General features: G+C 40.6%; 1 protein-coding gene across 1 annotated transcript in view; it reads left to right on the forward strand.

Moving 5' to 3' along the window:
- The window catches only part of LOC134534275 (G-protein coupled receptor moody-like), a 300,721-nt gene extending 288,692 nt beyond the window's left edge, over window positions 1–12,029 (forward strand). Inside the window, exons 2-3 of the mRNA XM_063372587.1 lie at window positions 6,303–6,541; window positions 7,995–12,029. Coding sequence (XP_063228657.1) covers window positions 6,303–6,541; window positions 7,995–9,087 — 1,332 coding nt within the window. The 3' untranslated portion in view covers window positions 9,088–12,029. The remainder of the gene's footprint in view (window positions 1–6,302; window positions 6,542–7,994) is intronic.
- Window positions 12,030–17,912: the final 5,883 nt, after the last annotated feature.

The raw sequence follows: 17,912 nt of genomic DNA on the forward strand, positions 1-17,912 counted from the left end.
TACCCCTTGCTGTTTGTAATAAGATTTAAATAAATATGTGTTTAACATTTACGTTGTTTGCTTTAATATCAAAACATTTAATTGCCGATATTATTGAATTGTAACTATAAGTTATTAGTCTCCTCAGCTAGAGTGATTGCTTTAATACATAAATTCTAACACTACCTTCGAGATGTCTTCCGCCACTACGAGAAGAAGAGAGAGTCTCTACACAACACCAATATTTTATAAATACTCTATCATATTTAATAAACATACATTATTAATTAATAATAATATGGCTACAGGTTCCAAACTTATCTCGACTGGTTACACATTGCATAACACTTGGCGCCATCCGGCAGTAACTTTAAGAATTAAAGATGGCGACGGTGGCGCACTCCGGCAGTAACTTTAAGAATTAAAGATGGCGACGGTGGCACACTCTGGTAGCAACACTAGGAACTAAAGATGGCGATGGTGGCGTCATCTGGTATCGATTGTATGAACTAAAATATGGTGACGGTGGCGCCATCTACCAGCCAACTTGAGAACCAAGATGGCGGCGCTTCTGGCAACTAATTTTTGAATTTGGCGCGCGATACTAGCGACATCTACCAGCCAACTTGAGAACCAAGATGGCGGCGCCTCTGGCAACTAATTTTTGAATTTGGCGCGCGATACTAGCGACATCTACCAGCCAACTTGAGAACCAAGATGGCGGCATGCGACACCTGCCAGCCAACTTGAGAACCAAGATGGCGGCGCCTCTGGCAACTAATTTTTGAATTTGGCGCCATCTGGTAGTCTGTGCTGGAATTAAAGATGGCGATGGTATAATAATAATTTGAATTTCATGCATTTGGGAAGGCAAAGACACCCTCCCCCCTTTTATCATAAAACTTGACGTCAGTACGTGGCATATATAGATTATTTATTCCACCATATCCCAATTGGTCTCGTGGTCTAGTGGTCAAGGTGTCCGCCTCGTAACCACGACATCCTGGACGTTTTCACGTCCCATGGATCGAATCCCAGCCTCGGCACTGAAATTATTTTAGTTAAAGAAAAAAAATAAAATAATCCCTGCTGCTATCTGGTGGCGACCAACAGAACTATATGACGTCGCAAGATGGCTGCCTCCAGCAGACGAAACAAGATGGCGGCCACCAGCAGACGAAAACAAGATGGCGGCCACCAGCAGACGAAAACAAGATGGCGGTTGATGTTTACATCGAATTTCAAAGTTCGAAAAAAAAATTCAAATCCAAGATGGCGTCCGTGACACAAAGTGCAACGGTGACGTCACGATTCGAAGTTGGTGGAAATTTCTAGAAATACAAAATGGCGGATGGATTAGCATGGATTGGCATACAGATTAGCATGGATTAGCATACAGATTAGCATAGATTAGCATACGGATTAGCATAGATTGGCATAGATTAGCATAGATTGGCATAGATTGGCATAGATTAGCGTAGATTGGCATAGATTGGCATAGATTAGCATAGATTAGCAAGGTCAAAGGTCAAGGTCAAAGGTCATGATGACGTCATCCAAGATGGCCGCCGATGACGTCATCCAAGATGGCGGGCTCCTGGCTCCTCCGCCTGTGCTTGAACCCCCTATTTCCAACTACTTCTTACGTCTCTTAATTTTAAGTGTTATCCAGCCCTGTTTAGAGCTGAAACTTGCCATCCAACTTCACCGTCCAATATGAATTACGAACTAAAACGCCTCTCCCAATGGCACCAACCTGCCGAAACATACACTCATTTTCGGCAGTCACAAGGCAAACAGCAAAACAAATTTTATCCCGCTGTAGCATTTCTATTGCAAATGGCCGACCTCCGTTGCACAAATGTCTGAAGCGCGAAGAACTTCCGGTGCGAAAGCTCAAGGCCTGAGTGGGGAATTGATGGCGTTTAGTGTTCTTAATTGTACATTCATATTTCAGCCGATCTAACTTTCAATCGTATTTGTTTTGATTTTTTTTTTGGTTCATACATCGTTAATGCTGAAAAGAGTTTTGGTCTGCGAGAATCAGAATCACGTATCTAAAAATGATTCCTTCAAATTAAAATTTAAAACTGTTAAAAACCACCGCGAATCAGTGGAGTTTCACAGGAGAAACTGTAGGAACTGCTTTGGTTTTGAATCTACTTGGAGTGGCTGTAGCAGTTTCCTGGTGGAACTGTAGTTCGGAGTTTCGCGAGCCTCGTGCTTGTGGGGCGAGAATAAGGGGTGTGCCAGCATTCGGCCCGCTCCGAGGACAAGCACGGTCTGTCGCGGCCCGGAAATGAAGACGACGGGAAGTGACAAATGAAGACGCCGACACAGGTGCCAGGTTCGTTTCCGGCGGCGCTGGAGCTGGGCCGCTGGCGGAGGAAGCAATCAGGACCCATTGGAGCCCCCCACCCCCTCCCCCAGGGGGGATGCAGATGTGCCCTCGAGCCCTAGGCAGGAGGGAGAAATAAGGGATTGAAAGAAGCCATCATGGTCGCAACAGTTTCTACTACGTAACTATGTGGTACAATCTAATTTTCCAAACATTTGGCTTCGTTCAAGCCACGGAGGTAAGAAGTAAGTAAGCGAGTTGGTGTGCACAGTCAGTCCTTGCCATGTTGATACTTGAAAGTCAAAATGAGAATTGTTATAATGGAGTTCAACGATAATTTATTGCAGAGGTGTGTTGGTATTATGTGTGTTTAAAAATATTCACTACATGATGGCATCTTCAAGATTCTCCCAAGCGAGTTATTTTCAAGCTATTAAACAAATTTATAGGTTATTAGCCTTTAAACCTCTACGATTTGTTTTGCCATCCAATTGCTAACCTGTTGACTTCAACTTCAGAATAGACACTCACTCCATAGACTAATAGCCTCCATTTTCCATGCGCAGAATATTTTTTTTTAGTGAAATACCTTAACTTAATAGTGACTGTATGCTACAAATAGTTTCCTCTGTGTAGTATGTATTACTAAAATGGTAGCAGGTCTTTGGAAACCTCTCAATGTGTATCTCTGCCTCAACGAAAGAAAATTTTCAACACGAAATGGTTATGTTATGAAAACTGCTGAAACCAATATGGCGTCTTTAGGTACCTATCTCTACTCCTTATACTCCTTAAGTCCGTTTGTTCCTTCGCGCGCCGCTACCACGGGCATGCTGGCACAGACCTGGACATTTCGCTACTGTTTTGTCACGTAATATGAATTAAGGTTCCGCAGCTCTCTAAATGGTTTGGAGCGTAGTGGGAGCAAGTGCCTCCCAACCCGCTTCAAAAAAAAGTTACTAAATTTATTACTTCTTGCTAATGCAGTCTTATCTTCATATTTCACGTGAAATTAAAATTCAGAAACATCTGTGCTACGTTTGGATTGTGACTTTTTTTAAAAAATATTTACATATTGGATCGTGACTGAGTTCATGGCTGCTGCACGCCCTTGCATCCAGGGACTGTTTCCTCGCCGCGGAGGAGTCACGCCGGGCGGCGCGCGGAAGGATCTGCTAGCACCCGGACTACTTCCCGCGGCCTTTGCTGCGTCGCGGCCGAGTGTGTGGAACTGAAGACAATGCACGCGTGCTTGTCGTGTAACTGCACCTCCTACTCGCTCTATAACATTAGAATAGGTTTAGGTAGAGACCGGAAAAATTCGCGTTTTCAATGACCTGTAGGATAATACTCCATGATCCTCTACGCACGCGGGAAAATTACATCTGCTCATTGGCTACCGACTCGTGACACCTGTTAACTGGGACGCTAGTGATTCGATACTTCTTTTGTTAAAGGTTTTTCATTGGCCGAGTATCATTCAGATAAACTGTGGCCCAATCACTGATGCAGTAAAAAGGCAAACGTTTTTTTTTTTTTTTTTTTTTGATTCTAGACTATCACGAAATGAATCCGCGAATTTTTCAGGTCTCTATGTTTAGGTTCAAGAGCCTCCGAGGTGTGCACGTGCTTGTACGAGGAAGAAGCGCGTGTGTACCTGGCTTCCTACGGGCCCCGACACAGCCTCGCCAAACTCGCTCGGCGGTTTAACCTAGCGCCGCGCTAATGTGGCTGTAATTAGGCCGCGGCAGCGCCGTAGTTTAGCGGCGGGGGGAGGTTTTCCACGGGGGCCGCGAGTCCCAGTTAAACTCTTCCCGGGCCTAACACAAGCGAGGGAGTCGTTTACTTGGGACACGGCTCTGCCTCGGAGTTTATTCCGGCAGGCGTGTGGTCTGGAGCAAGTACAGTCGCCTCAACTGCGTGTGGCACCTCGCAACCCGAGGCCTCCTTCAAGAGAATCCTTAGAGTTGTCAGTTTCCCAGCGTTCTGTACTGTTTATATGGTGAAGCCTTCATTTCACAGACGAGAGAGCCACACCCGAAGTTCCCCGAAGTTCATGCTCGCTTTTTTATTTTTGATTTCACGATATCTTTAATGTAGCTATACTAACCAAATCAACCGTCCACAATGTTTTAAAGTATTTATAATGTAGCTAACCTAACCTAATTGACCATTAGTTATCATGAGTTACAATGAACCAAAAAAAAAAAAACCGAAGATGCACGATCGGACGTTTGGCTCTCTCGTCTGTGAAAAAAAGGCTTCCCGTTTATATGAGCCGGAAGTTCGGAATGATCCATCGACATTTGTTGATCCACGTAACTACGACGTCTTAGCGAACACTACCGATTCGAATTGGTTTGTGATAGTTTTTTTTCAATCATGATGTCAGTCGTGTGAGGTGGTTGGCCTTATATCTGTCAGGTTGGAAGTTCCGCGAACCTGTGTAGTCGACAGGCTCAGATAACGCGCAAACATAATACTCTTGCACGGACCTGTATCGTTTTATTTATTTATGAGCCTTGATATACAGTTCCCACCAAAAAGTGTTAAATCACTGGAATATTAAATATAATATCCGAAGAATCTCTGGTTGCGAGTAAGCCAAAAAACACCAGGATATGATTCACTGGTGCGGCTTTTGCGATAATACAAATTCATATTCGTGGTGTAGGTAACTGTATCTCCAACTCGGACGTCCTTTTCCGGCGAACTCGCTCGCGTCCCTGCAACATTGGCAGAGATCGGTTGCCGGGTATCCCGCAGTAAATAAACCGTGGAACTGAAATTAAAAGGAAGCACGCACTTCCGCGATTAAAATTTTCCATCAATATTTGAATTCGCAGCGCCCTGCCTTCCTCAAACGAGTCTCCCAATTCCGCTCTGGGCTTTCGGGAAGAATAGGTTAAATATTTGAAGAGCCGACATTATAAAGAAAAAAAAAATTCGATTCGTTGTGGAATAGACGCGAGAATATAACTAAGCTTTGCAGCACATATTTGTTAAGAGTCTGCTCCGCCCGGTATTTCGTCTACGTTTGTAGTCTTTCAACACCAGTACAACTGATATATTGCACTGAGAGAAGACGCAGTTTTTACTTAAAATATAGGTGTGTATATGGCGCGTGTTTGGCTAAGCATATTAACAGAGTTGGGTAAAAAAAGGTTTTGTTGTTGCGGAGATATTGTCGGCCTAATTTGCAATTCATTTACCCGACAATTTTACAAGTGTGTACGAGATAAAGTACATGGTTAGATATGAACAGCGATAAAACTATGGCTAAAATTTTAAGGCATTACAACAATAATTTTGTATTTTTTTAAATTATTTTCTTCCTTAATTTTTTTTAGTATTTATGGTGGCGCATTCGGATGATTTTGCGCATGCGAAACGCTTTGTGAAATAAAACAGCAGAGTTACCTTGCCTGAATTGAACACGTGAAACCAAAAAGTACTCTACCTCTTCGACTGGGGACACATTGGGGTCAGCTAACCCTCTTATCAAAATCAAGTGCTGTCCTCATTGCCTACTTTTGTTGTTATGATGACTTATAAGTTGTTTGTGTTGGTTCCCTGAGATGTGCAGTTGAAGGGAAGCCTAAGATGTACATCAAGTTCTGTCCCTGCCCGAACACGCTCGAATATTCACCATCGGCCAACCTCGGGTTCATTTATATGTATTTATATTTCTCTGTTTATTTTAATGTAGCTTTACTAAACTAACTAACCGTCCATAGTGTTTTAATGAAGCTAACCTAACCGACCACTTTTAATGTTTGAATTCATTTTTCCTGCACAAAAATAAATATCCCGAGGTTGGTCGAAGGTGAATATTCGGGCGTGTTCGGGCAGGGACAGAACTTGATGTACATCTTAGGCTTCTCGCAGTTGAACACGGTCACTTGGAGGTGGATGGATGGATGGAGGACGACGGGAGCTCAGCGGCAGCGCGCGGGAGTCAACGGGCGGATACCACGTGTTGCAGGTGCGGAACGCCACGGCCGTGTTCATCATCAACCTGTCCGTGTCGGACCTGATGTTCTGCTGCTTCAACCTGCCGCTGGCCACGTCCATGTTCTGGCAGCGCGCCTGGCTGCACGGCGAGCTGCTGTGCCAGCTGTTCCCGCTGCTGCGCTACGGCCTGGTGGCCGTGTCGCTCGTCACCGTGCTGGCCATCACCATCAATCGCTACGTCATGATCGGCCACCCCAGGATGTACCCCAAGTGAGTCCATCGTGTAACCGTCATGACGTGTCTGAAAGTGCCCCTCGACTTGATAAACTGGTACATTATGATCGGCCACCCCAGGATGTACCCTAAGTGAGTCCATCGTGTAACCGTCATGACGTGTCTGGAGGTGTCCCTCGTCGCGATTTACTGGCACATCATGATCAGCCACTCTAGGGCGTATTCAAAGTGAGTCACCATCTCATCTTCATGTCATGTCTGAAGGTGATAAACCACTGCATAATGATCGGCCACCCCCATGATGTACCCTAAGTGTGTCACCATATATCTCCTGGTCATACTTAAACATGATCTCAACATATGAACCCAATGTGAGTTAACATGCTTTTCAACATGATAAACCACTACTACGCAATCATAAGCCACCCTAGTATGAACCCAAATTGAGTCAACATCTATCTCATTGCCATGTCTGAACATGTTCATTATTCCTTTTTACATATATTTGGGCTGATTGAAACTTCGACTGGGAGTTAATAACAGATGGTAACACAAATGCACAGTCCATAAATGTTGAGAAGAATCGGCCATAGCCTTTAATAAAGAAACATTCCAGAATTTGCTTTAGGTTTATCTAGAGAAAACATGGAAAACCTAAACCAAAATAGCTGGACAAGAACTAGTACCTGGGATCTCTTTAATGCGACTTTCATATCTTATCACAGCACCAGCGCGCTTCATTTTTCTTATAAGGATCAACCGGTATGCCATGTCGGCCACCCCAAAATATACCTCAATATAGCCTTAATCAGTTTACATATCATAGTTAACATAACTGGTCACCAGCAATAAGCAGCACTGGATTTTGTAGTTACTGGTGATAATCATACAAGGCTGTTATTATAGCTAATATTTTATTATAACTTCATTTAGTACTTTTTTTTAATTTCTGTTATGTATGTAATACATTCATAAACATATAAATGTCTAAAAGTATAATAATTTTTCAATCATTTTTATATAATTTAATTAATTAACCAGCTGGTACAGTAGGTAAATCTAGAAATAAAACTAGCGCCCACCATTTACCAACTAGTAGAACACTCGGTAAGAACTTCACGTGATTCCCTCCATCTAGAATTCAATTTTCAGTCGAGAAAATATTTTCCTGGGTGAAATCTGTTTCGTATTATTCATTTTTTTTTTTAACTTTGAGCAATTTCTTACTACCATGAAAAGTTACCTTTTGAAATAAAAAAATTTAAGATATTAAATTTGGTTTTTAAGACGTAATGATAAAATCCAATAAGCCCAACTTTTGTATGATTAAAACATACTTGTCCATGAATAACAAGCCTAGTTAATTAAGTTGAGGACTACTGTGGCACAATCGTAGTCTGCCTGTGGAATCCTCTTGTAGTGTTGAGATGTGTTTGAGCACTGCAGACTGGGATGTCTAGCCGGAGCTTGTCTGCTCGTCTTCCCGCAGGCTGTACAGCAAGAAGTACCTGGGCCTGATGGTCGCCTGCACCTGGGTGTTCGGCCTGGGCGCGCTCGTCCCCACCTGGCTGGGCGCCTGGGGCCAGTTCGGCCTGGACCGCTGCATCGGCTCGTGCACCATCATGCCCGACGCGGCCGGCCGCTCGCCCAAGGAGTTCCTGTTCGTCGTGGCGTTCCTCATCCCCTGCCTGGCCATCGCCGTGTGCTACGCGCGCATCTTCTACATCGTGCGCGAGACGGCGCTCAAGTCGCGCAGCAACACGGTCACCGCTGCTGCGGGTCTCACCGCCGCCGGGGGCGGGGGGCGCGCCTCTCGGGCGGCGGGCAAGAGGTTCGTGTCCATCGCCGAGGACTCTGCCATCGGGTCCAGCACGGGCCCCAGCATCTCCACGGACAAGTCCTCCTCGGCGTGCCTGGAGAACGGCCACAGCTCGCCGCCGTGCAACAACAACAAGGCCGGGCACCTGCGGCTGGAGGCGCTCCAGCAGAGCCTGGAGGTGCCCAGCCCGCACCTGCTGTCCCCGCCCTCGCCCACGCAGCACCACCTGGCCGCGAGGTTCGTGGGCGAGCCCTCCTCGTCAGGGGTGGACCTGGAGGACTGCGACGAGGGGCTGACGACCCGCAGCGCCACGCCCACCTCGCTGTGCAGCTCGCTGGGCGACCCCGGCCGCCGCCGGCAGACCCTCACCCAGGTGACGGCGCTGTTCCGCCGCGGCTCCCAGGCCCGGCGCAGCGCGCGCCGCCCCAGCGCGCTCGCCGCCTCCGCCGCCGCCACCCCCGGCAAGATGACCGCCAAGGACAAGAAGCTGCTCAAGATGATCCTGGTGATCTTCGCGTCCTTCGTGGTCTGCTACCTGCCCATCACAATCACCAAGACCTTCCACGAGTCGCTGGACCTGCACGGGCTCAACGTGGCGGGCTACCTGCTCATCTACCTGTCCACGTGCATCAACCCCATCATCTACGTGGTGATGAGCTCCGAGTACCGCCAGGCCTACAAGAACCTGCTGGTCTGCCGGTCGCACGGCGGCGGCAGCGGCGGCGAGACGCCGGCCCTGCAGCGGGCCCCCGGGCGGGCATGACGGCGGTGGCGGCGGGGGCGGCGGGGGGCGGAGGCGCCGGTCTCCCTGGAGGCGGCCGGCCGCGCCTGAGGCCCGGGACGAGACTCAGTCCGGAGCCCGTGGACCTGCTGAGCTGCCGGCCCCGTGGTCCCCGGGTGGCTGGTGACCCCCCTCGCCCCGCATCGCCGCCACTGACACTTGCAACTGTGCGCGCGCGGACTCCTGCCGTGAGAGCAACCTCCAGCACCAAATATAGAGACGTGTACTAACACCAGACGTCAGTCCGGTCGACGCAATCTATATTGGGTTTGGTGAAAAATTACGAACGTGTTGTTAAATTTTTTATTTTTTAATTTTAAACAATGAAAGGGATCAGGAGTTCGATTGCCTGTCACCGCGAAAGAAAAACTGTAATACGTGATCAATTTTTTTTCCCCCGTTACTTCTTCTTGTGATCTGTGACGGTCTAGTATGGTGTTACCTCTGATCTCTTCACCCAGAAATGGACATGATTAAACCTCCGTAACTCGTTTTATATTTTACTTCAGTATTAAGTGAAATACAACACACACACACACTCACCACTACTCTATATAGCTGTTGCGAAGAATAAATGCACCAAAGATCATGTAAAATAATTTAAATTTAAATAATTTAGAGATAGTTAAAACATAATACTGTTACCATATTTTAGGTTGTAGTATATTCTTGACTCCATTGTCTTTTCCTCATACTTTGAATTATTGTGATTTGAGATGTGAATGTGATTGTGTCTTTTATATGAAAATTACATTAGGGTTGCAGTCTACTGTAGAATATTATATGCAAGTATGTCCAGGGATTTCAATTAAGAGGTTTTATAGACAGCGCAGAACATATGAGCTAATCGACCTGTTTTTTAATAATTTGTTTTAAAACTAAATATTTCATTTGTAACTTGAAATAATTAAATAACAAATTAGAATTTATTTTACAGTATTGTCCTGATAGCTAATTGAAGATATGTATGCAAAATAGTAATTCAAAAGAAATTTCAGATTACACCTATAAACCATAAAGTTAGATGTAATTAAGGTATTTGTGTGCTTTATTCGTAAGATATTTACAAAGACTGACATAACATTTAAAAAAAGAGATAAGATTATTTCAAGTAATATTAATACACATATGCAGAGAAGGGTATTTTCATGAAAAACTTGTATATTTATACATTTTCATCGTAAAAACATGAAACAATAAATTAAAATGTGGTAATTTACTGTGTTATAACATTTAAAGCTAAGCATAGTTTTTTCATGTGTCAGGTTAGCATTAAGGATGTTGCAAAAATATATTTTTTGTGATAATATAGATACACAGTAGCTTCCATGATTGTTTAAAAAAATAAATGTTTTTTATAACAACTATTATAAGTTTTATATGAACCAGAATTGCTAGTGAGAAAGAGTTTTAGTCCAATATGCTAAAAGAATGCCAAAGAAAAGACAGATTATCTTTTAGAATCACATTCTATACAACTATGGGTTGCTGTAAATTGTGATTGCTCAAACTCATTTATGAGTCACTTTGTAATATTTTCTTCTAGTCTCTTTTTCTAGTTACCATAAAGTTTTCAGCATGTTGCCCAAGCTAAATTATTGCAACATATTTGTACCAAAAAGTGAAAATTATGTTTAAATATTTTAAATATGGGTTACTTTTTGTGGGTTTTATAGTTAGGGAAAACTTTAAAAATTCTTAGTTGCAAATAGAAATAAAATTTAAATCGGCCATGATTATAGTTAGGTTTTCAAGATATACATTTGTTTTGACACATATGTCATTTCCAAAATCATATTCCTTAGTTCAGGCCCAAGAAAATATTTTTATACAAGAAGTGCCTAAAGCAATATTATTAATAAAAACAATTAAACATATCTGGAGAAAAGGTAGATCTGTATCATGTGAGTATGCTCTTTAGAATTTGTACGGAGGCATTCTGTTAAGCAAGTGCTAGAAGTTCATTTGAAAGCTGGAAAGTATTTAGTTTCCGTTTGTGTGGAAGTGAGATTTTGTATTATCCTCTACAGTTATCTTGGAAAAATATTCACTGGTTCTCGATAAGTGTTCATCTTAATTTTATAGCAATATTTAAAAAAAAACAGCAAGTTAATCATTTAAACCGATCCTAGAAAAAACCTACCCCAACTATTGTGAAGTAAATTTAATATGAATTTGAAGTTACGATCTATTTTGAAATAGATGGTGTTAGAAAACAATCGTTTAACTTTATATTTAACAATATTTAAAAATAATCGATTCTACGGGAAGTCAAATAGTCATATAAAAAGTTAAATTTGGGTTCAGAGTTTTAATGGTTTCTGAACATCAGTATGTCCCTTGTATTAGTATAACATCATCAGCTGAAAAAGTAGGTTATATTTTCTCATATATCAAGTGAAATGTTTTCCAAGGTACTATATTAGATATCTACTGATATATGAAATAGATAAGTTTAGCATGGTATATTTAATCCTACAACGATAAATATTTAAAAGTTTTAGCAATGTGTCTGTATGTTATTGTACTGTGTTGGTAGGACTGTGCACTTGTGGTGTATTAAATTTGTACTACATTTAATTCAGTGTAACACGGCGTTAAATTGTAGAATCTGAAATTGTGATTTACACACTAAGACTACCTACTGGTTTGTTTTGATAGAGAAATAGATAGTTGTTTTAGCCTCTATGATACTGATGCATAGCAAACAACATTTGGAACTCACTGCCAGCTCAAAGAAAGTTATTGCATTTTCAGACATGTTTTTCATGGGAAACAAGAGTGGTATTACATTTCTTGGGTGCAAATAATATGAAATCATCGACAGCAACACATTCAGTTTAAAATTCTTAGTGTGTGTAGTAAGTATGAGGTTTTGATGTTTGTATTGTTTGTAAGGCAAAATAAAACGTATCTCTCTCACAGTTGTTATTGTGTGATTCGGTGAGGTAATGTATAGAAAATAAATGTTTACAACTCCCTGGAATATCATTATATCAATTTAATAGTTTTCGCAGGCTTTCACGGCCATTGTCTGAAGTATCTTGGCTTCTGGGTTGTAGCCGTGTCCTTGGCAAATAATTGATGGCGACTGCAATGTCGACCGAAACGTCGGTGAATTATTCGCCAAGGACACGGCTACAACCCAGAAGCCAAGCTACTTCAATACCAATTTAGTTTAATTTATGTTGCGAAAAAAAAATGTTCTGATTTGTAATAATATGTCAATGCATTTTAAATCCGCATATTTTACATTAAATTTATTTGCTAACTACAAGAATACTTTTTTTAAGGGCACAAACACCTGGGCCACAACTTGGTGTGCAGAACTTCAGCGAATTTCGAGTGATAGCGAAGAAGGTCCCTGAGAAATACTCAAAATTCACTTAAATCATTACTCATAAATATGGGCATGCATATTTCGTGAAAAGATTCCGAGACCAGTTGAAAGTTAAAACACTGTAGCATCATCTGTGTTTCGTGATTGGGTGGTTCATTTCCTATTTATGTCGATCGTTTCATAACCAATCACAGCAATTCAGTGCTCATGCAAACGCGTCCTGAGTGGCTCGGTCAAATATGGCAACGACTTCTCTCTCAGACGGTCGCCAATCACAAGGAATAAACCGCTGGTGCGGGTACACCTTTTTGCAGTCTATTAGGTGTTCAGATGTTTTCGCGAAAAATGCCTGCCCCTACTCATAAATCAACCGATAAATTAAAACATTTTAACTTTGCTGAAAAATGTTCAATCTATCTTAGAAGTAAAGCAGTCTAGAAAGAAAATAAATCCCAGTCTCTGAATTAATTATAACTGTACGTGTATGTTTTGGGAAATTTTCTTAACAGTGACATTGGGTTTTTAGAACAGAGGGTTGATTCAAAGTCAAAGAAAAAAAAAGAAAAAAAAAAACTAAAAGTCAGTCATGGGGACTGTCGACAGAAGTGTGAAAACTTAAAATTTTGTTTTTAAATGTGTAATATGTAATCATTTCTACGTCAAATGTACGCAAGAAATGATTTTGGTATTATATCACTAGCATGTCGGTGACGCGAACCCATAAGTTTTGCCCCTACCAATAATAACTTTAAAACTAGAAGAAATGAAGTTTTTTCATTGAAAGAATAAAAAATTATTAACTTAAATCTACAAATAATCAACATTATCTCTAATAAATCAATAACCTGACATTTGAAGAAATTCATATCGTAAATAAATAAACAAAAGAAAAAACATAACCTCAACTTAACTACCTACTAAAAAATATCCAATATTCGCACACAATAACGTTTAAATTTCCTTGGAAAATAAAGATAAAATTAAAAACTTGTATGTATCTTTATAAATAGAATTAATTAAGTTTTATCCTTGAAATATAAAAAAAATTAACACGTCACGTGACCATGTCGATGACGACTTACATGAATTTACTCCCTATTCAAACCTTCCTATAGAAGTTTTCACTTCAACAAGTGCCCACAATTATGTATTTTTTTTCACATTTGCAAAGAATTCAGCACGCATAGAAACTGCACAGAGCCTTCTTTAAGTCAGCTCCCACAGTTCTCATTACCAGAACCTGTCTAAAGAAATGGCCTACCATTTGAAGACCTGCCTACGTGGAACACAGCCATGTGCTAGGATAGAGTTCAGTGTTTTAAATAGCATTTTACATGATATCGCTTTCAAAACCCGCACTGCGCCTTGCAAAGCGAAGGAAAAAAAAATTATAAAAGGAAAGGTAAAGAAAAATGTTATCGTAGGTATGCGTTTCAAACATTTAAAAACTCTAAAACACTCAGAAACGCATTCCTACAATAACGCATATATTAAGTCATGCTTTGCTGCTAGGTTGATAGAAAATCACTAAGGAAAATTTTATATCCCCAGGAAATTAACCAGTTGTTACCACATTCGTAAAGGCAGCTTAAGGTGTTTGGAGATTCCATCACGGCAGGTATTTATATGCGTATATTTATCATTGCACTGTCTGTTAAGGCCATTTCCCACAGTATTTTTAATTGCATTTTTTTTTACGAATCCAATAATTTGATGTATCAAAACGTTATAGCTATGGCACTTTATTTGTTACATTAAAATTATTCCTTTTATACAGGTTATAAATTTCCTTGAATATGATTTTTCATCTATAATTTTAAACGACACAAATGCACACACTTTTTGCTTTATAATGCGTCTTGAAGATAAACTTATTGCTTTTATGAAAATTGTTAAGAAAAATTTGGGATAATATAATGAAATAACATCCTAAACACATTTAACAAAAATATCAATACATATAAGTATTTCAATGGTCAATAAGCATTGTTAAAGAAGTAAATTAAATTAAACTAAAAACTTCTGAAAGAAAACAAATTTTTATTTAGTAAAAAAAAAAAAAGTTAAATTGATCTAAACTTACGGTGCGTGAAAATACTTTTAATAAAAATGATCAATTTTCATTGAATCTAAACTTTAGAGTGCATTACAATAGTAGTGCAATAAATTAAATTAAATTAATATTTGTTGGTGAGAAAAAAGGCCTTAATTAACCTTCAGTGAGCTTCAGACTTCACATCTCTATAATATTATATTTTTGATGTGAAAATGAACGGAAGTAAATTGATGACCCACGTTTAGCAACCTTATCCAGTATATACCTATAGTCACTTTTGTAAAAATTAGAGTAGGTATATACCAAACATATTGGTGTTCCAAATGAAACTTCAGTGAAACTACCCTGGAATATTTTTGGTTAACTAGAATAGTCATAGCAAAAAGTTATCCCAAGTTTGAAAATAGGTCATAAAATGACGTTACAAAAGTATAATGCATAATCTCCTTCCAGTAGCTGAATGGTCTTGTCAATGGTAGAGGTTTTTTTTTTTTTTTACTTTTTAACTTACTTTATTTATAATATAGTTTATAATGTTGAATAAGCTCAATGATGTTAATGTTTGATTTAGGAAGTATTTACAGACTGAATTCAGCCCCCCCGACCGGCATTTCAAACAATTCTCAGTTATTTGACAACGATCAGCAAGCGGCAGTTATTCATTATTTCGTAATTGAATGGTATTAAGGGTCGTATTACAAGACACAAAAATAAGGGTTTAGGTGTTGAATACGCAATACCTGTACCCTAACCATATTCCAAGTGCACGATAGGACACGGCTAGTCCCTTATTTTTAGGGCACTGATTTTTGGTGTCCTATCTGTTGCCGATTTGATCCATAACTGTATATATATATATATATATATATATATATATATATATATATATATATATATATATATTCCTTTTTAATGAACTTTAACGGAACTTTTACGATTAAAATTCCCCCCCCCCTAATATCTTAAAAAACAGCAAACATAAATACGGCCAAAAATTCATAGTTTATTCTTGTACAACCAAAATTAAATATTATATTTCACATTATAATTCCATAGTTTTAAAAAATAAGCTAAAATTACGATGGATTCCACGAAGTACAACAGTTTATAGCCTCGCACAGTCCTCGTTTATTAAAACGGCTGCCGATCTGATACCTTACAGGGGTTCAGTTAGGACACGTTTTGGAATATGACCCGAGAGTTAGGGTACGGCAGTTGCCCAACAAGGCAGTGCATATTCGCTACCTTACTCAAAAGTCTTGGAATACCGCCCTAAGAGTTTAAGGTTGTTTCATGTGTGCGTCATAGGCTATAGCGTCTGCATGTCAAAGTAAAGCGGAATATTAGCTAAATTATATAAAATGCGTCATTTATCCAATCAGTAGGAATTTCTTCATAATTTTTCAAATAAACATGGTGCTTGGAAATTGCATCCGTGATGCAGTAGGCCTACGTGTGTATCAGTAGGTGGTGTGGAAAAACGAATAATAGGTTAGCGATGTAATTAAATTACAATAAGTATTTAATAATTTCAGTGGCACGAATTTCTACTTAACACTGCTTATTTAAAAATGAAGTTTAACGCAAAACAATATTTTAGGTTAGGAATTGTTACAGCAGTTTTTTTTTTTTTAAATCTATGGTAATACACAGTTATTGCAACATTAACAACTCAAATTTAGTTTACTCCATTTTTTTTTAATTAAATTTTTATAAAACAAATTACCAATAGTGTATATAAAAATGTATTAAAATTATTATTAGTGAAACAAAACAATTTCATGTTTCACTGACAAAATACTTCACACTGACATTAAATTATTCAGAGGTTGCTGGCCCTTTGACGTCACTGACTTGTATACGTGCGTCGTGCCACTTCCCTCGAAGCTTCACTCGTTTTGATTTTATCGCAATGGTACCACATCGCGGGACTACTACGGTGTAACGCCCTCCACCGCGACCTCGGCACACCCACGCGGGAGCAACTCTAATTACCGAGACTGAGACCTAGTTTTTTGAAGTAGTTATGGGCCCGTCCGCTAGATAGCAGTTTTCATAATATACTGCTGACATAACTACATTAATTTATTAGGAGAAGTAATGTATAAGCTATTATCAGGAAAACAAACCAGTGAAAATTCACTCTATTTAGGTAGCCACGAATTTTGTGAGTCCTTTTTTTTTGGCGGGGAGAACCCCCCTGGTGAGGGGGGGGGGGGGTCCCCCATAAAAAAAAACTTGTATGAGAACCTCTATTCCGATTTTTTATTCGCTGGTAGCTATGGGTCCACCCAACAGATAGCGACACATGTCGCGTGAAACATGGTTTCAGTTTCCACAGTAAGAGTCGCACTTCTTTATTTCCCTCCTTGTTCTGTGGGCAGACCGGTGTGGAGGTCGAATGCCGAGTAGAGTCTTGTGTTGAGTCTACTGGTGGGGATGAGAAGCTGAGCAACGCGGGTGCCTATTGGCCGCCCGCCAGAGCAGGGAGGGGTTCCGGCAGTTCACCAATCATCTGCTTACATCGCCGCACTCCTCGACACCCGTCCGTCCAACTGGCGGAGTCAACTGGCAGCCTCGTCTGTGAAACCAGTTGCACCATTCTGCTCCTCGATACGAAATCCATAGAGACCTGCAAAATTCGCGGATTCAATGACCTCCAGGATAGACTCTACTACACTCTACACACTCGGGCACTTGCCACCTGTTCATTGGCTGCTGACTTGTGAGTCGTCTCGACTGTGTGGCCTGTGATTCGACACTTCTATGAGTGAGGGTCTCTAATTGGCCCCCAGTCCTCCAGATTAACAGTGAACCAATTGCAGAAGCAGCGCTAAGGTATAATTATTTGAATTGTAGCATATCACGAAATGAATCCGCGAATTTTGCAGGTCTCTAGCCAATCCAATAACCTTGGCCCAAGAATGATCCGAGGATCATTCCTCCAAAAGTTGCGCCAGCACATCCTGCGATCTACGTTCCGCGAGAATCTATGTTCGCAAGTTGCCCGTCTGCGCCATTTTAAAACCCTGGACCGGACATGTAGGTGAACACTGGACAAGATGGCAGCCAGCGCTCCGGGCAGGTGATCTCTAGCCCCCCCCCCCCCCTTCCCTTTCTCTACAGTTCCCCCGAAATATCGCACAGTTTTACAAATTCAAGCTTATTTACCATAAGTTTTAAAACATGCACATTATACAAATAAATACTACGGGTTTTTTTTAAGACATAGTCTGTTATAGTTACCAAATTAATTTTTTTTTACAAAAAAAAATATAAAAACAACAATTAAAAAAATTGTTTAATATCATATTTTGTTTTATGCAAAAATGTTAAAAAACAAATGCATTGAAGGTTTTTTGTTTTTATTTGTTTTAAACACCATTTAAGAAGAAAAAAAAGCTTTGTAGA

Source organism: Bacillus rossius, chromosome 7 (genome assembly GCF_032445375.1).
Source record: "Bacillus rossius redtenbacheri isolate Brsri chromosome 7, Brsri_v3, whole genome shotgun sequence".
Lineage (NCBI taxonomy): Eukaryota > Metazoa > Arthropoda > Insecta > Phasmatodea > Bacillidae > Bacillus > Bacillus rossius.